General features: G+C 32.1%; 1 protein-coding gene across 1 annotated transcript in view; it reads right to left on the bottom strand.

Moving 5' to 3' along the window:
* LOC126837146 (pseudouridylate synthase RPUSD2-like) overlaps positions 1-21,718 on the bottom strand; it is a 176,438-nt gene that overhangs the window by 21,917 nt on the left and 132,803 nt on the right. Inside the window, exon 3 of the mRNA XM_050570974.1 lies at positions 104-184. Within this exon, the coding sequence (XP_050426931.1) occupies positions 104-184 (81 nt within the window). The remainder of the gene's footprint in view (positions 1-103; positions 185-21,718) is intronic.

Here is a 21,718-nt window from a genome sequence, read left to right on the forward strand (position 1 = left end):
CTGATTTTATAAATCAATGTCGGACTAAAAATGTGCATAAATAAGTAGTGTAATGATACTGGAAAAATATTAGATGGATACAAAAAAAAATGGTTTACTATACCTTTTTCAAATCCTTTCCCTCCTTGTCGTTTCGGTCTTCCGGCATGTATTTGCGTTTGTTCGATATGGGATCTTCTTCGGCCTGTAAACACAGAAAAGCGAAAGAAAATTAATATATTATTTCATTTAATCTAACCATGATTGAATTCTGTGGTGGAGATATTCCGAAAATAATATTCAAACATCATCATCATATATTGTTATTCATCGGCTACTACACACCACATTCACGCACGAGTTGGCTTGAATTACAGACAAGCAATAAACACTGTGTACAATATTATAAATAGAGCGATGGCTGCAGAGTTGATGGTTGAAAACAGTTTTATTGTTAAACTTAATGAATATATTATAAGATGAAAAAAATGTATTTTAGCTTCGATGCAAAGCGGAGAACGTATTTTTTTTTTGTAGTAGTGGTTTAGGAAAAAGTAAAACAGTTTGCATTTTTACCAAACACAGACAAGCTGAAGGTGACAATGTTAACTGTATAGTATAGTATTTGCGGTATATCCTTAGCGTTTCTACGCATTAGTGACCGGGCCACTCGAATTTGGAGGGTTGTTCAGAAGACAGCAGACATTACCGGCTGTGGTTGTGCGGAGTGGCTGCGATTTTAATTTCAACCATTTTGTGTACAGCTTGGAGTGCGCACTTCAGTCGAGGGGTTCGAATGCTACACCGATATCGTTTTATTTGTCCTCTCAGAGACCGAATAACATCTCCATAATCTGGTAACGACCGTTATAAACAATTATATTGTAATATTAAAGCGTGCGCACCGCGTGTAACCGATAGTCGATAGCTGTATTGATGTGTGATCAATTCATTTCCAGTGACAGAAGCAAGGCAGACCAAAAAATGCGAGCTACCCCAAATAACGTAGAAAATACTGACCTCTATTGATAGTGAGGGCGCAAACTACATTATTGTCGTGTTAGGAAACAAATATAAAACAATTTCTAATTAAAATTACTACAGAAGAAACCCTACTCCACAGTTTTCGATAGTTAATCTAAAAAAACTAAAACGTTGCATACGCAATTAATGAAATACAACTAGTTTGGTAAAAAAAATCAAGAAATTACTAAATTGTTAGTTGAACTCAATTCAAACGGGTTATTGACCAAATTTAGTAGGTTAGCGTGTGTGAATAAAAAAAAAAACATATAGGCAAACGCTAGTAATAGTCGCATTCGTGTACCAATTTTGCATACACAATACCCCGTGATTAACGTTACAATATTAACTGTTATATTATTAACTATTCAGCAGTACCAAAAAATCATAATATCGTTTTAAAATATACATAGAGAACTTGACCAAATATTTTTTTTTTAAATTATTACAAAAACGTATATTAAATAACACGCGTCTAAAAAACTGAAGTCTTAAATGAAGCGTCTAAAAAACTGTTTCGATTAACTGATTAACACATACTTGTAATATTTCTAAATATATTTTTATTTGTTGAAATGGATTAATTTTCATCATCTTCTCTATAAGTATTTTACTTTATTTTTAAACTTAATCATATAGTCAATGGAGTACCATTACTGGATGGTTTTTCCACTCAAGCTAATTCATGGTGTTATTTTTTTAGCTCTAATACTTATTGTTAAAAAATTGTTTACAGATAGTTTTATAAATAGTGTTTAATAAAAAACCCCGTATCATCAACTTAGGATTATTTATTTTTAAGTAATTATTTTTCAAGAAACCATCCATGAAACGTAGTAAGAGGTTTTCATAACCTAAAGCTACTTATTAATAATATTGTTCAACGAAACGTATTTAACCGGAAACAATAAGTTAAACAACGCAATTGTAAATATGTTTTTCCTTATTTTGAAATCTTAAGTTGATATTAAGAACAATTCTTTTAGCCTTTAGATTTTTTATTAGGAAATTTTATTAGGTCAGATAAGATAAAGTTTGGCAGTTAACTGTAATGCTGTTATTTCCACCATTAACGTCGTGGACGAACCCTTAATACTACATTAACAAATTGAGTACAAGAGCCGCTTAAGATTCAATAGTGGGATGAGGAAATGTTTTTAGTATAAAATATACATTAGTTAAAATCAAAGAATCGATTTGAAATAGTAGAAAAAACACGTCATTCAGGGTAAAATAGTTGTTCTAATTATACTATAACATAGTCTGCTGTTTTATGTTTATAATAGAGATATCAGCACATTAACAATAGACACACGCCATTTTTCACTGCATGTTATAATTTTTTGGCTATCAAATAAGAACTAGCTGGTAGCACGCGATGACGTGTCTTTAATAAAATATAACGTACTTGGCACGTTATATTTTCCAGTAAATCAAATTTAATATGTATGTTATTATGATGGTCATAGATTTTATGCGTAAAATATGGCGTTCAAAATTATTATTATTATTTTTTTACACTCATATCAAGTCGTTCCAACAAACCTGGCGTGGAATTTTATTATGTAAATTTCTGTGAACCGTTGACAATTTCTTTAATAAATAACTTTAAATGTATTTGCCCGATTTACATAAATTCAATAACAACTCTGTTTTTCAACATAACTGCCTACGAATCTTATCTAAAGCACAAAGCACCACATTCATACAAGTATTGTAATACTTTATACTTTTTGTGATAATTGAGCTAGCAAATCAGTTAAAACGGTTCATTTAATGGCCACGGGTAATTGAAAAACATATGTTTCCTACAGTCATTAATTGACCAATCTATTCTTGATTAACAAAACTTAGTCATCATTCAAGGTTGATCTCTTAAAAAAATCCCTTTGAACGTTCGACTTTGAACTACCTATTTAAAAAGGAGATCTTTGCGTATAACTTTTTCTTTCGGTTTAAAGTCTTTCTTGGAAGTACAAGAGTCAAAACTTTTTAATACTGAGTATTAGACTTGGTTTTCATTTGTAAAATACCAGATTATGATATTGTGATTTATGTATAAAATACAAGTTGTGGTTAGAACGTTGTTCTTCAACGACGCTTTTAATGATCTTATTTATAAATGTTTTTATATGAAGTATGAAAAAAAAATGTACGAGTTTGAAGTGTTTTAATTTGCATATATTTCTCTCATCAATGCCTAAATGTATACAACTAATTTAACGCATTCTTTATGTATTATTCGTTCATTAAATGTAATAAAGGTATATTATATAAAGTAAAAAATGTTAATCTGGCAAATTTCAAACCCAGACAGTACAACTGGAGAAACATATCGCATTGTTAAAACTTGTAACTGGTTTTAGTGTCATTATAATATCATTTAGTCGTAACGAACGCCATAAGGATCATTTTATGTAGGTGATAATGTAGAATGATGTAAAGAAGGAAAAAAAGAATACACAGTTGATGTCTCTGAAATCGTTGCATTATCCCGGCCTAACTTGGCCGGCCACGGCACTTAGTGCAGCTATTAGCCAGCCAATATGTACCGGAACCGTATTATTATACTTTGATGTACAATTCGAATCCGTCTGGCTTTGAAATGACTTGGTCGACCGCATAGTATTATTCAGAGAAAAAAATTGAAAACAAATTGTTGGCGTTAAATCCGCGTTGTCGTTTGAGTTGTTCGCAAATAAAACTGTAATGTGTCTCTTAGACGTTCCATTGGGAAGCAACACCTTAACCAAAACTGTTAGAAAACCTCTAGCCAGTTAACAAATTAGCATTATAAACATGAGAGCTTGAGCTTAATGAATTAGAAAAAAATGGCCTTAGGACACATCTAAAGGGTTCTACAGGATCGATGAATTCTAACTATAAATGATACCATACAAATCATAAAAATAAAATACTTATTTCATAACAATTGTCAAAATATTTCAACATCATAATTTTAATTATTGAATGGCAGGGCCTTTTTCCAATCGGTTCCTCTGCCACTACTATCATTCCCTCCTTGTAATCTCTTCTGGTTGTCTTACTGAACAACGTCAGTCTATTATGGTATACTTCTTTGGCTTCGTCTTTTCTGTAGTAGTTGCAGCTACAATAACACAAAGTCACCTCTCTAGTTTTTAGCCTTTTCCGGTGGCGTTGTTTTATGTGATAAATGCAAATATGCACACAAGTCACAATACGCGTTTAATGTAAATGATTCGTCATAAGTGTGTCTCGCGCGACTAATAACATTATACACGTTAAATTATTATAAAATATTCGCCATTGTGAATGTATATTTATCATTGTGGCTGTGGTGGCGGTTCGGTGGCGACAAGATTATGCCCACAATAATAATCCGTCACGGGTATACACACCAGACATTTGCATAGTAAATAAGAGTAAAATGTTCATAACACTACCTAACTCTAGCACGGTCGGCCGGTGTATTAACATAATGATTTTGCACTCTGCCGGCCTTAAAGGCGACCACCCATAATGATATAGTATTGGACAGCCGACTGAACGTGATTTGCCCAACCGTCAATGTCTTGATCGATTCGACTACACGAGATCCCTGGGAGTTTCCCAGAACGATTAGTATTTTGCATATCCGCTAATAATTATAAATATAATTTGTTTTAGGTTTTTAGCAATTAATATCAATAACTATATTGATCGCTGAACGGCAACGGAAATCTTGTAGGAATACAAAATAGCAAAATATAAACAATTTAAATACAAACCAGTTCGAAATCGAAGGACAGTTGAAAAATTCTTTTAAAAATCTATCTCTATAAAAGTCGACGTAAAGTGATTACCTAATGTGTTGATTAATTAATTCGTAATTACTAATGTTTTTTATTTAATTGCTTTTTAACTTAACTGTTGAAGATATTTAAGTATAGCAAAAGTTAACCCAGAGACATAATATTAATTATGAAATAGATTTTAACTGTAAAGTATTCAAATTTTCCAGACAAACATTAAACAAGATGTTGAAAATTTATTTTTAAACTCTTTTGGGGAGGTTTTTCTGTTTGTAAAAGATAATAACAATCTAACGAATACTGGAAATATTTGAATTTACATATCATCAGTTCATTTTTAAGTGAGCTGTTTACTTTAACCAACCTACGGCGATTAAGCCTTTGTGCGTTTTGGGTTGCATCGACCGGCCATGTCCGTTAGTTCTTCTTTTGTTTGCCATCAATAAAAAACAAGTATTTTTCGTATTATGTTATCTTAAAATCTTCAAACGTTTTCGGGGAAAAGTAGGAATGTGTATTTTTTTTCTCTCTCAAAACAGAAGAATGGACAGTAATCAGCAAAGCGAGTAAGCACTCAAAGGAAAAAAGGTAAATGAGGCCGAGGCAAAGGTTTTACGTCCATGCGGGTCTTTATATTATATCAATTTGAGATAATTTTAATAGCTCAGGAAAAAAATGGCTTAAACGAACGAAGGAATTGTGTTTGTGCTGGTAAGTGAGTTAATCTTGGCCTTTGTTCTATTTTTCAATACAATACACGAGAAACGGGCAGCTGAAGATTTCGGATAAGCTAAAAGAATGCAACAAAAACAATATAAATAAATAAATCAAAACCGAAAGGGATGCAAAGTGTCATGATATACTACACTTGTATCTAACGCGTGGTATAGCATATTATTATATTCTATCATAACAATACTATATGAACCGACGGGATGACCCGCAATGGATTGCACGACTTACTGAACTTTTTTTTCATTAGTAGTAGAAAAAATAAATCTTTTGAAACTCCATAAATATTTTACAGTCTCGGATGGCATGTCGTCGCAGCGTATAATAAACATTGTCTGAGGACCGGCTAAGTTGTGATTTAGATAGTACAATACCTATAGAATTTTTTTTAAATCGTCTCTGCAGTGTAACACATTTTGAATAATACCTAATAGTTTTTGTAAAGGCCACGGCTGTACAGTGTACACATAGTCATGTGAATGGAAAATTCATTGCACAGTGCACTCACTGAAGATGTATCCTAACCGGATATATGTTACACTTTTATTCGTGTAATTTTTGTTATTATTATTATTATTATTTATATATTATTTACTATTTTTATTTATTATTATATATAAATAAAAAAATTAAGTGAAGTGTACCTAATTAAATTTAAGTCAAATATTACGTAATTAAAATAAAATTCTAAATAACATGTTATTTGAAATAGCAATTAAAATTGATATATTATAAGTAATATATTATATATAATTAGGTAAGTAAAAAAATGTATTTCAAATAGGTAGTAATTTATAAATTAAAAAGTTTTGTTTTATTTGAATGAAATTTGCCGAGATTGGATTACTTTTTTTTAGCTATCCAAACGTGCATACCTAAACTGCAAGCGCTCTCTGTTTGATTCATAATGTATTCAGAGTTTAATAAGCTGATGCTGGTTTTTTATTTGTATTGTATAAGAAAAACAATAAATCTATGCTTCTTTTTCAACGAGAGTAGCGTGTCCGGGGCTAGGAAAATGTAATACAGAAGTAAAATGTAATAATGCTGATTATGGTTTAGCGCACAGGCCTAGACGAAGGAAGAGGCGTTAATGGCGTTGTGCGCTTTGTTATAATAATTACCGACGGGTAGTCAGAAAAGGGAACGAAATAACTACCGATGTTAACCCCTTTGCATTATTAACGTTTCAATTTATTCTCTGGCAAGTTGAATAGAAATTGAACACTAAGTACATGCGTCCACCATGTAGTAGTATTAGTAGTAATAATGATAAATATATTGCACGCCCAACGCAGCAACTTAACTTATCACACACAAGAAACTATCTTGTGTGTGTATTACACGGTATACATAATAATGAGCTTGCCCGAACGTTATGTAAAATAATAATACTAATATTGTTATTATTGTTTATTGTACCAGGCTGTCAGGTCTTCATCATAACTTTGACACGAAAAAAAAAAGGTACAGAGCTGATCAAATTACTTTGTTCAAGTTATTGCCCTCACAGCACAGATGAATCTAACGTGTCTCCAACGGAGTCAAAGCTGGGAGACAAATAAGTTACTCTAATTGTCTCTGGACGTCCACTTCTGATACACTACTATCGGGACTCCAAAGGAATAATACAAAAAGTAAACCATTTAGAACTCTTATTATATTATCTTCTATTACTTAATGAGAAATACAATAGAGACTACACATATAAATTTGACACAAGTTAATAAGGAAATGTTTTAATACTAACAACAGTTAGGTGCATATTAACTTTTACATTTTTAGTGCACTTAAATATGATAAAATATCAATCAAACTGGGTATTTTTATTAATGAGTTTTAAGTATATTCATTTTTCGTTTTAATATTCCGTGGATTTTATCGGCTAAACTACTTGAAAAAACTCAATTTTTAGACCTCAATACAAAAAATTGCTCCCAAAAAATGAAGGACATTTCAGTTCGTTCTGGGGAAAAGGGTTAAGTATTTTTTTCCTTTGTACTGTTCATCGCATCGGTAGAGTAATATCTAAATTTTTATTAGATTATTATTTAACACATACTAGAAAATATAAATCATGGTCACAACCGTAGATCTGAAAAATTGACTTGTAACAAAAAAGTTGTACCAATTTTTATTTGTTATAGAAAAGGTTGCTCGTTAGTAGTTATATACTACCCAGCTGTAGGCGGCGTCAATTTTTTAACTAGAACTCCAAAATCAAAAATTTAAGTGCCACGCTGTGAGTACAAAATATTCTCGACGTTGTTTTTTCAGGCAACTCAAACGCATAAACAATTTTATGGTATTGTTACGATAAAAAGTCGAATGTTTTGGTCCAAATTGCATTAGGATATTGCGTTTGACTGCGGTCGCATGATCATTATTAGCTAACGGCCTTAACAAGATGGATTTATTCATAAATCCACGTTATACGTCCTGTTTGGTCTTTAACAGAGATACAGAGTGAAAAACGGCTTTTTTACTTTGATGTCCTTAAAAGGTTAAGCCGGTTGTGCCGTTTCTTGTATATGATCCAATATTATAGACATAATGCCTAACTATAACAATATAATATTATAAAAAGGTCGCAGCTTAACTTTGCGAATCCCTTTACTTTTTGTAACGTATAATGTGATTGGAAAAACGTGTTCCACATGGCCGATGCGACACGACACGATGGCCATCTTACACCTTGTTTAGATACGGTAAAGACGGTAAAAGCGCCTATTGAATTACCTCGGCAGACGACGGATATTGTAACAAGAATACGTGTCGGTACCAAAAAAGTTGTTCGCTTTTTTTTTTTTTAATTTAATTTTCAGCCTTGGCTCGTCGGAATTAAGTTACAAAGTACAAACGACTGATGTTATCCCTTTCTATGTATAATAATATAATAACGGATAATACAGTCGATGATGGGACACCGTTACCCTCAGCACAGGTAGACAATGTTTGGTAGCTGGTGGGCAGCATAAATCAAAAACAATATCTTAGTCAGGCCAACAGCAACAACTTTAGTGTAACATTATACCGTTCCCTTTGAATAGGGTCAACTCGATGCCGAACAGATTCCAACGAACTCGCCCTCAGAGTCATAATATTGTAATATAGCACCGCCGCGCCGCCGGCTTTTAGATTTTAATCAAGTAATTCCAAGTAGAAGTGTAAAATAATACGGGCTCAGTACACAGGCTAAACGACTTTATCAAAGTCAGTCGACAGGTGATTAACGAGTAGCTGTGCGAACAAACGGCCAAGAAAAAAACTGTTTTGTAGCAAATGCAAAAATTCATAGTATAGTATTTTCTTAACAAACTCCGTTTTGGGTATCCGCAACATTTTTTACGTGAACGCTTGGTGAACATTAAAAAGCAAAATGACAGTAACAGACTAAATACTATAATATGTTTTACCATAAGTTTAAGATATCTATCTCGCGCGAGTTTCTATTGAAGAATATTCGGGCTTTTAAGTCTTTATTAGAAAACAATTAATGTATGTTTTCGAAGCTGTAAACATATTTTAACACAAGTAAGACCTTAAACACATACAGAAATACAATTATAACTGATAATTTTGAATAGAAATCATTAGCTTAATTAAAACTATAGTTTTCACAATTTGAATGATTTAAAACAATACAAAAAAATCCACGGAAAAAGGATACTGTATACAAGTGTTTGAGAAAGAAAATAGTGGACATTTTAATATTATATTGTAAATATTGTTTTTCATACTCTCATTTTTTTTTTCGACGACAACGTACTTAAATATAATGTTAATAAGTTATTAGGTTTGCCTGAGAGTGAAAATCCCTCACAGATCTGCATCTAAGTTTTAAAAAATTGACTAGGTATTGTATAATCAGTACCTTTTCAGTTCCTCTTTCAAGTTATACCTAATATGTATGAAAAAAAAAATCACAGTGTATAATAATAATACAAATAATAATAGCCTCAACTATGAATAACTAATTAGGGTTAAAACTAACTGAATTAATAATACATTAAAAAAATATAATAATTGTATTCCTGTTATAAAATTGAACCACAACATTTAATAGCCGTTAGGCTTTTCAGATTCGCTACTAGTGTATTACATACCCTATATATGTTTGTATATTTTATTTTAAAAGAACGAATTATGCATTAGTGCACCATTATAAACAAAATTAAAAGTCGGTATTTCGATAAAAATGTTTAATATAAAAATTTCGTTCCTAACAAATCTCTCCTTTTAACGATTGCGACTATTTCTCTCTACTATGCGTCCATTTATTTATAGGTCTAAGGCTGTAAATAACATTTTTGAAATATTAAATTTCTTTACTTCAATTTTAAACATTATATTTCTTTAACATCTTTAAAAGATATTTCATCAAAAGTAAATTAGAAAACAATAATTTCAAACATACAAAATATCTTTTCTGCCGAATTGTTGTGATGTTACATTGTTACACTGAGATATTTCGAATCTTAACTTTCTGATTTTTTATTTAAAAAAAACCTTGCTAAGCCAGGCTATTTACAAATGTAAAACTTATACTATATTATGAACAATTTTAAATAATATATGTTTCTTTAGAGAATAGGTACGGGTTTGATTGATGTTATTAAAAATCATTACATTGGAAATTAAACAAAGAATATAGAACTTTATACATTTAGCCTCAACTGGCTTCACGCAAACATATCATTTTCGCTGTAAATAAATGATCACTGTTGAAACTAGTACATTAGTACAACAGTGTACAAACCATAAATCTAATATTGAGAACAACTCGACAATGTACTAAAATGCATTGATATTAACATGCTCTGTCGATTTGCATGCCAGAGGTGTACGAACGATGCTTTTGTGATTTAATATGTAGAACACGGCATACAGGAAACGAGGTATACGCGTGGGAGAAGATTTACCATAGCAAAAGCGTAGCTGCATCGATTAAGGTCCGATTTGGGCGATTGGGTCTTTGCAGCAGTGGGATCTAGAACACTGTGAAGCGAACAAAACCCTTGGTTTAATCATAATCAAATATCATCCCTAGAGTGCGATCCAGGACACGGGAATAAACACAAACACCCATGCGTGTGTCCGCAGGTGAATATTTAAATTCAATTCAATATTATAGTATACATTATGTATATTCTAATTTGATAGACTTACCACGCTTTCTTCGGTCGTTAGGTTAGGTCCCAACACAGTATTCACACACCAAACACCACATATAGTATTTTGTATTATATTAATTGAAAAAAATCACACAATTGCAAACTAGGTATATTGTATGACATAGTTTATAAAAAAAAGTGTAACGCCGTTGTAATAACAATAATAATTTTTTTTCGAAACCCTCGCACTACGTATGTCAGGGCTCTGGGGCGATTCCAATAAAAATGTTTAAATAAAAAACAAAAGGAAAAGAAGTTGTGTGGCGAGCCGACAACCGACGGTTTTTGTAACAGGGAAGAGAAAGTCCAGAGGAAACTACTGAAATTACCATTTATTAACGCTCTTGCGGCTACCGCGAACAACGAGAATGAATATAAGTTTAAAAATAATTTATACACACACATCACAGCGGTGCAAACAAGAACACTTTTTTTTTTTACTTTAAAAAAGCAAATTTTTATTTTGTAGACGACGCCGTCGGCAGTAGCGTTGTCGCTGTTGTTATTATTATCTCTTCCTTTCATCTATAGCTACCTCTTCCCGGTCTCAGGTCGTATACATACCGTTTCATTTGCACCAGACACGCGACACACGTTTATTAAAATATTATATATTATAAAATCTAATACTCGAGCGTCGTACCTACTAACTTATGCGGCCGGTATTGCAGTATAGTATAATATATAAATATATATACAACCCGATTTTTTTGTGTACTTACACTACATACCTACGTATAATATAATGTCATAGTATGAAGTAATAAAAAATGCAAGGTCAGTTAAAAATACTATAATTAACCCCCTCCCCCTCAATTTGATACTCTCAGAATTCTTGTTATTTTAAGTAAAAAAAAAAAAAAAACTGCACGAGTTACAACGATTTTAATAATAATATGTATTAGATGTCGGTGACATTTTTTGTTATAAATATTTTATAAATTACAATTTTGAAATAATTCAATAGTCGTTGAATCAGACACGGGCAATGTTTATCTTTTAATTTAAACACAAATTACAATAATAATTGTAATACAAAAATGTGTTTAAATGAAAACTCAACCAATAAGTACCATATTATTTTTATTTGATTAAACATATGATTGAATCTAAATAACAAATACAACATTTATTTATAATTGTACACTTTGTTTTATTAAAAAATGTATTTAAATTAAAAGTTAAAATAATAAAATAAAATCATACTAATTGTATTTACCTGCTTTAAAAATATGATTACACCATTTATGTTGTGATAAAAACCATAACGTTAAAGTAATTATATAATATGTTTGTCATTACATTTTAACTATTGAACAACTGATTCAAAATTGTAGATAAAAATGTACTTCGAAGAAGTACATTAATAAATAATCTGCACGGTATATAAAATACAATGAATAAACTATTGATCAGCAGTAGAATCTTAAAATTTAGATGATGCTTAATAAGCAATATTACTCGATACGTTTTTGATGAAGTAATTATACAATTTAAGTTGTTAGATCAATAAATCCCGGCGACGTATGGACTTGTTAAGTGTATAATACCGTTTCCTATAAGTTTCCAAACTCTACGACTACGTCTAGTAGAATTTTTTTAAGAAAACGTTAGTTTTACACCTTAAATTATAACTGTTGTGATGCGTCCTCTTATTTAAAACTAAATAATCGATTCATTAGGAGTATATGATGTAAAAAATTAACAATTGCATTTGATGTTAAAGCAACTTGTAACATGTTATTATGTCACTTTTAAAATAAAAAAAAGTCCATAGTACACGTTTACAAATTCAAAGTGTGTTTGTTTCGCTTTGAAATTTGAGATAGGTAAACGAACCAAAAGTCCGTGACGCATAAAACATATACTTATTCATATAATATACTAATGCTGGAGCACGTGTACGTTTTATTTTAGTTTATTCCGTGAAAAAAATTAGTTAAGGTTTTTTTTTTTTGCTACATGTATGCTTTTAATAGCGACCAAACATTATTCATTCGGATACGGTGTTTTGTTTCGTTTTTTTTTTAACGTCCCGCCAGGGTCGGAAATAAATGTAAAATTATAATAATGCATATTATACAACTGCACTGATGACTTTTTTTTATAGATACATAAAAATCCAGCATCAGGAATACGAAGAGAACAATAAGAATATAAGAATAGATGCCAAAATCACCGGGACGGCCGTGCTGGTGACCAGAATAAATTGTGTGTAACGCAGAGCGTCGGAGGCGGTTGTATTATCATTGCCAACGACCTCGTATTTTGGTTTCATTATTTTTTTTACATCCACCATCACCGTCCCTTTGCATCTGGCATTGACCAACAGGTGTACAGTCCCATAGGCTACTTTAAAACCGAAAGGAAAAATAAAAAAAACAGGAGGCAGTCACTGCGAATCGTGTACTTAATATATAGACTACATATCTATACAGTACAGCCATATTATTAGATCTAGAGTGGAATCAAGTAACCGATGACGAACCTCCAAAATGTAAAATCTGATATTCTTATCTGTTGTTATGAAAGCATAACGCAGGAGACGTGCATGACGCTCAAAGGAACACGGATATCGTGAATCGATCAAGGAATGTTATAGTATATATGTATATATATATATATATATATATATAAAAAAAAACGATAGTAAGAAATTATGATGGAAACCCAAGATCTGAAATGATCAATTCAGTAATAAAAAATAAATTTTGTGTTACGACTTACGAACGACCTGATACATGTATGTATATTTTTATGCACGCAAGTGCGCTTTAAATAATTTGTCAGAGAACGTGTTTTGCCGTTTGCGCGCGTTAGGTCCATGTGTTTTGTGTATTTTTTGTGTGTGTGTGTGAGTGTGTATGTGTTTAGGCCTACTTGAAAAATCGACCTGACGGTAGTTGGCAAAAAATATAAATAAATAAAATATCGCCAAGAGTCGTTTACCGCACGAACACTTCTCCGACGGCACCGAGGTCATTTAATCAACGGTCGACCGGACGGCAAATTTAGGTTCGGAAGCCCCAGTTAATCGGCATATTAATCTCGTCCGGACCAGCGGGTGGCAAAGTAATGGTGGGAAGAGTGTAGCTTCAGATACCTGCAGAGACCCGCACACGCTGCTTATTGACGGGGATCATACGGTCCATTTGTTGGGACGGTTCGAAGGTAGAAGTCGCAGAAAAACAAGCATTAAACCTTGGGGGGGGGGGGGTTGCTACTGATTTTGTAACGACCGCACCGCTTTTGATTCGGGGTGGGTAATTAAACGTCAACGCTTAGTGCATAGTTCACACGTTATATGGAAGAGAAAAAAAGGGGTAGGTATTTAAAAATAGAAAGGGTAAAAATATATGGTTTTTGTACACCTTATAGATCTGTTGAAAACCAGCTCGGTTTAGATGATGTTGACGAACCACTTGCATTTCAAGCGACTGCAGATTTTTCTTATCAACAAATATTTGATTATTTCGTATTATTCCTATATGATAACGTACAAATCAGTTGACGTTAGTAGAAAACAAACCATCCCACATTGTAATATTCACCGTGGGTAGTTGTTATTACAAAAGCAGCAACTGCGCTATCTATAGCGGGTTATTAGGATGCCGACATGAGGTGAGTGTATTATAAGCTCATCAAGTGTGTTCCTTTGAGATGGGTTTTGTACAGGTAATTATTATTGTATTATAACATGAGGCATGGGCTTATGTACAACCGACGATAACGTTACACGCCGAGTTTAATGTTAATTCTGCCAGCTTGGTATCACTCGTCTCTTTGAAGCACCACAAAATGTTAGATTTTTTTTCTTTAAAAATACATAACAAAACTACAGCTGCTGTGAATACAGAGACGGCTTGTTGTGGTAATATCATCAAAAGGTTGCATGGCATAAAATTACTATTGAGATTGTCAATGGTATATAAGTTATTTACAGTGAATTCTACATTTAATGTAGGTATTGGTACTACTGTAAGTGTTGGTGTTAAGTTATTTTGATTGTTAGCTTTATTCAAATGGGTTGTCAATGTACCTTTAGGATTAATTTTATACTTAGTTTATCGGACTAAAAAATGTGTAGTTATGAAAATAAAAAGGGTTATAAATTATAAGTACTATTTGTTTTCAAAAATGATTAGCTACGGATATGAATACTTTTTTTCAACAAATTCACTTTTTGTCGTTATTCGTTAAATTTTTTTTTTTTTTTTATATAAAATGTTTAGTTAATTTTTCATATAAAATAGTAAGCTAAAGCTATTATTTTTTTATTAATCGCCTTTGAACTATTACATAACTCTTCCGACCTTTTTTGTTCTCTAATTGTAATACATGTATAAAAAAAACAAGTATACAAGTATCCGATCTAAAAAAAACCGTGTAAGTCGATTGCTTCACTCGATTCGAGTCAGTGTGGTAAATCGATTAGTGAGTACAATAAAACATCTATGAATTTAAAGTTGGACGGTAACGATGTCGGGCGTTTCCACTTTCCAGTTAACTGCCTATAAACACAAGTATTATTACAAGTATTTAAAAAAGAAAAAAAATATCGTCGTTTACAATAATTATTGTTTTCGGCGCAAACGTCGAGAGACGAGCCAACAAAAAAAAAAAAAGATACAACTACTGAGGCGGTGACGGATAGTTCTTCAAGGTGTATGTGTGTGTGTAAGAAAAGGGTTAGGATTTATTTTCGTTACAATGGCGATGATGGAACATCGTGACGTCTGTCGGTGTTCACGTTTTTATCATGTGGTTTCCGGTTATGATGAGCCGCAGTCCAAAAAAAAAAAAATTAAAAATCGCTTAAAAAATTCTTCCAACATGTTTTTTTTTCTCCAACAAAACTAAAAGTCATAAACAGCATTTTCAATTGACTTGCAGAAAAATGTTTGCTAATGCGGTCTTCACAAGTAATATTATTATTGTACTTTTTCTTTATAGACGGTTTCCACTTCTAGCGCCGAGGTCGTGTAAAAAAAGTGTGAGCGATTTTTGTTGGCGTCTAGCCAAACCCGGTGTAATATGAATTGTAAGTGTACAACATGTATAAATAAATAAATATATATATATATATTAGTGTTATCAGTCATTTCAAGTGAGGTCTGATAATTTTTCCTTTCTTGCAATGTTAAATGGATCAAAAGTTAATCAAATAAAAACAAATTTGCTCGGAAATTGTTTACTAGGGTTCATTTTTTCACTTCATTTGAAGCAAACTCAATGTATAGAAAAAAAACGTCAATTTTCCCAGTTAAAAAGATATCAAAGGGCTTTTCGAACTTTTATATTAACTAATATATTTTAATTAAAAGAATAAACGTTTTAATGGAAAAACATTACCGGAGGAAAGTTTCAAAGAACAAAATCAATCGTCATGTTACAAAAAAATTAAAAATACGCCTTGATGTTAGCGAATATTTAGAGTTTTTTTTTTGGACTGTCGACCTTCCAGGGATCACAAGAAAGGGCCACGCGCCTTCTCCAGTAAAGGTTGTCAAAAATAGCCGTCCTGTTTGGACACGTGTACCAGGGGTTCTTCAAATGTGCGTAGGACACCGACAAATTCTATCTATTAAAAACAAGAAAATGGGTTTTTAGTTTTCCCGTCCAATTGATTGAGATGAAACAGATTAGTTTGTATATTAGGTGACTTAAATGCGATTTATTGGAATCGTAGCCTGTAATTTAATACAAGTAACCAATAATCTATGATCGTTAAATTTGTATTACCTAATTTTTGAAGGAAAAAATTGCCGTTTTCAAAAAAGAAAATAGAATTGCATCTTTTACTGATAATGTTGACTGGTTGATAACCAAATTTGAACAGCTATTTTTGAAGTTATAAGAGTTAAAAGTTAGGATGGGAGGGGAAGTGCACGCAGATTTAAACAATACTACACTCCACTTTTTAGGCAAGGGGGAACCTTGCCTAAAAACCTGATACTTCAATAACTACAAAAATAGTTATCCAAAACTGATTATGAACCTTAATTGGTTCATAATCAGTTAATACATTATTTTCAATTTAAAAATTGATTGAAATGTATGTGTTATCATTAAATTTTCAAAAGTTGATTTAAAAATAATTAGTTTCAGCGGGGCTAGGAACATAAAAATCTGTGGAAAACTGAGATCACATTAAATAAAAACACTATGAATAAAAAGGTATTGACTGGCTCACGATAAAAAAATAATCCTGTATACTGTGTATACAATAATAATACTAGAAAAAATTATTGTCTCGTTTTCGTACTTTTCGAGAAATCAAATCACACTGTTCATTCAAATTCAAAACGGAATAAATTTAAATAACATAATAAAATATACAGCCGAATCGTCCGTTTTGGTCAGACACTGTACAATCACTTTTATCCTCTATTTTTCCAGTGAAAACGTTAAAACGTTTCTTTGGATTTTGACAACTGATCCCTCTTCTGAATACTATGTGCAGTATCCTAATATACATACTGGGAATCAAATCTATTACTATTTACTACATTCAAAATATACCTTTATCCCGCAGTTTCGTTTTCAGCGGTCCTTTTTCACTGTTGAAACCTTTAGTATACCGAAGTTTAAAAGACAATAAAAAGGTCGCACAATATCGATACTCCTCGAGTCTTTGGGGACGTTGGACACAATATTAAAGATGTCTATCTATCAATCACTATATCGTATATGTATACATGTTTCTGTTTGATGTGTAAGCGTTTTTCACAGTTAAATTGTCTGTATTCATCTGCAACGTCTGAGTATTTTTATTCAACACAGGCATTACCTACATAAGTTTAAAAACAAAACGCATTCAATAGCTCAACAGTAAATTATCGCCTCTCCGTTCTTACAATATAGTTGGATGTTTATAAATGCACATAAAACACTTATAATAATATATAATAATGTTTATAACTCACTTATGACGTGAACTACTGTCGGATTATGCTTTTTTTAATCTCTTTTTTTTTAATCGAGCCGCTCTAAAGGCCTACGTTATTGCACGCCCCAGGTATTATGTTTAACAGTCGTTATGGCTGCGAATAAATCATCCGTTCTTTTGTAAACTGTCTACGTCGATCATAAATAACGGCAACAATCGAGTGGTTATGAAAAGAAACGAATAATTAGTGTTTTACGAATTATTTAACCCTGGACGTTTGATGTGTTGGTGATATTTTTTATTTTTATTTTGGCTACTCCTAATAATATTTTACACCGACCAGCAGATCATATGAAAAAACTACAGACTGTATACCTTCACATACTCCAACAGCACAAAGTCTACTACTTAAGCTGTATAATGTAACTCACTAAAACATACTTAATTTTCTCCAATTCTCTGTCTACGTTGAGTGTAAATTGCTACTATGTTATTTAGATAATATATTCGTCCTAGTCTGATTCAATAAAAGAGTACAGACATAATAATTTTTAAAAAATAGAGTGTATTGGAGTAGTAAAGTAGTTTTGATTGACATTTCTGTGTGATTTAGCGAAGTCGATGATCATCAAATGATCAAAAATAGCTACATGAAAATAGGTGGTGAAATACCCTAAATATTATCTAAGAATATTGACAAATATAAATGATCTAAAAACTACTATAGCTTTTTTTTTAATTTAAAAAGCTTATATTATTAAAAAATATCTAGATAAGTTCCGAATCTATTCTAACGAACTATAGATATAATAGTATAATTAACTGTGGCAATTAAATGTTATACCGTATGTACACCAACTGGTGAAACCATATTTTTGGCAACTCATATGATTTATTTAGACGGGATTTATTGCGGCTATTTCTGAATGTTGTTTAGATTCTGTGTCTTTTAAATAATCGCAAATTTATCATATGGTATCTGCGCTCTAGTCGTTTACATTAAATTGTGCAAAACGAAACAGATGCAAACGAATTCAAAGAAATCCAAAGTTGTTTATTTGAACGGTTCAACGAACAAATTCTAATAAGTAAAATAATTAGGTATTGCTGACAGCAAACGTTAGCAACTCTTTCGATTAAATAAACATATAATGGACGTCAAGAAAATTCTCCAGGTGGAGTTAACGCACACTCAAGTACTCGTATTAAGAAAACATTGTTGAGTTGTTTGAATTAAAAAGATCAGAAGAGATCCGTTTATTTGCTTAGAGTTTAGTCTAGAAGCTTTAAAAATTTCCAACAATTTAGGATACACTGAACAATTAAATTCTGTAATGATACACTATAAACATCATGTTTTACTAAATAAAACATAAACCACTGTATAGTAGTCGATCGATACTTTTGGTCCGAAATCCACTAAGGAAAATTTGTCAATTCAACTTTGTACAATGAAATTTTTGTAGACGGACACCTTTTAATGGCGGACTCTGTTTAAGTACAGAAACACACGTGTGATCCAATTAAGTGAACGCTATTGGTTTATCATTTACCGAGCATTAGATAAATCACTATTTAGCTCAAAGCTATCCCATTAACCAACTGTTCAAATTCTGATAAATTTAATAGAAGAGTAGTTTACAGTTAATCTAAATCAAGCAATAATAACCAAACAACTTTTTATTTTAGCTTATTTTTTAAAATAATATTAACGTAACACTTGAATAAAAATCCAAAAAAAAAATCAAATAGACATGAAAAGTTTGTGAAAAATTGTAATAGCTATTAAAAGACGCCAAATAAATATAGAAATCAATTTAACTAAAAGTTAATAAAATTGGCAATCATAAGTATTTTGAATATTACAATAATGTTAGATATTTCAATGAATATAATTTTTAAAAAAAATCATTATGTATTACAATCTACGCCTTAAAGTAAACCTCTGGCTATTATCATTACATTTACTAGTCTTGTGTGATTAGGTGAACCGATTTATTTAAGGTTTTAATTTTAATTATAATACTATAGGATAATTATATATTTTTTTATTTAAGTACAATAATTGCCAGTGAGATGATTTCCTCGAAAGAGTGTTGAAATTAATTTCAGTTGCATTGAAAATTCCTTGCGATTTGTAAACAAAAACCTTAGGGGTCAGCCAAAGAGCATTAAAACGAACAAATAAAAACAGAGTGAGAATAGCGAAACGGAGGGAGCCCACGTTATACTATTCTTGAACATGATTTATAACGTCATTCATTAATTTATTTTCCTCAGGGTTATTTTATTTTTTAACACTGGTGTAATGTACCCGAATGTTCGTACATTGTTTTTAAGATTGCGGTCCGGCCGGGCCAACGAAACAACTTGAATACAAATTGCCACATAAAGCTTTTAATTTTTCTTCTCTCGCCTTTAATCAAATTAGGCTCTTCCAACTTATTACCCGAACAAATAGCTTCTGAAGTGTTCGTGTTATTTTTTTCAAGCTATTATCACAGTCTTAAGTCGCATCAATAAAACATTACACTGTTTGTTAATCGCAATGATTGATCTTGGATGTTAAATATGCGGAAAACGATGATAGCTGAATAAATAAACGATTCAGATGCTGTTTAAAATCAGTCGATTAGAACGCAAAGCCGTCAGTATCCGACAGTCGCTGACTTTCATTGGTGGGTTATGGGGCCGCCTTTACTAATTCAAAGAGCTTGTCATTTTTAAAATGTTAATCACAAGGCCTAATATATAACCAGTAGTCCTATCAGGGATCGACTAGGATTCCCATTTAGGTGTTTTAATTGTTTGCTTTTGAAGCGACGCAACAACTTTATTATGACCATGTATCCGAAATAATTCTACATTGCTACTTTCTTTGATGAACATTAAAATAGAGGAATTCCCCGTATAGTTTCACACAAAGCACACACTACGGGTTTAGATCAACGGCTTTCCTAAGCGCCATTAAACGGGTTTCAAATGCGGACCGTCACATTTCCCCCGGAAAGGTTGAAAGTCGATCGGAACGGTGACGTTAATGAATTTCCAGAATATAATAATCTCATCTCGTCGACGCGGAGTTTGCTTTAAATTAAATTTAAGAACAACAACAACAGCGCTCTAATGTCCGACCGATTATGTTAAACATACAGTGTGTACGACCGACAACAGACGGGAGTCCATTAAACGAAAACACATTGCCGCCGATATCCCGGTGATCCGACGTTGTTGTGGCCGGTTGCCAGCCACATTATTAATGCGGTTCCGGTCCTAATATTATATTGTTCGGTATCTGTAATAACCGCGCGCCGGTTTAAACGGTCCATTTAGAGCGGAGTTCGCGTGGGCTTTATAAATAGAATCGTGCCGGGTTGAGCTTAATTATTATGTTAATAATAATTACTCGGTTCGTCTTCGCTGCTTAGGGTTCACGTGAATCCCGAAAGAAAATAATAAACGCCTGGACATTGATTGGATTCCAAGACTTATTACCGCTCTGGCAAAAAACGAGAGAAAAACGTGCTATTGAGGCGCGCTTACAGACAATAAGTCCAGAGATAGACACACAAGGTGGGAAAATGCGATACTTTCGAAAAATAATTGATATTTGTATACTTTATAAATAATCAGTCAGCGACAAATACCAGATACATGGGAATTACTCCTCCCATGGTCAAAGTGTCGCTAAAGAGGGAGATTCGAGAATTTTAGACCTTTTAAACCCTCCAAGTGGCAACAGAACTTGAATAAAAGAAGCTTTGCTTAAGAGCTTCTCCAATTCATTTTCAGATATTTCTTTGAAAGTCTGAATAAGTTTTGAAGGGCCTACGCTTTCCAAGCGTTCCTTCAGCTAAGCTTATGCCTGTTATTTTGACGAAGTCTTATTTTTAAGAACTTCATTCTTGAACGAGTTGGAAAAACATATAAATTTTCCTTGAAGTTTTAATGTATCTCGACTTAACTAACTATCATCAAGTAACAGAAACTATTTTTCAATTTTTCAATTTTGTTCCGTTTGCCAAGTCAAGGGACACTCTGTGTGAGATTGCTTCGGTTAAATTTTCGGTATCCGTTTTGGGTATTTAACAAACACATAAAGAATATATTTTATCTACCTATGCTGGATAATTTTCAATTTTACATAC

Source organism: Adelges cooleyi, unplaced genomic scaffold (genome assembly GCF_023614345.1).
Source record: "Adelges cooleyi isolate 19-005CV unplaced genomic scaffold, UGA_ACOO_1.1 ACOO_flye_CR_arks_rails_tigmint_CR_PRNA_247, whole genome shotgun sequence".
Classification (NCBI taxonomy): Eukaryota; Metazoa; Arthropoda; class Insecta; order Hemiptera; family Adelgidae; genus Adelges; species Adelges cooleyi.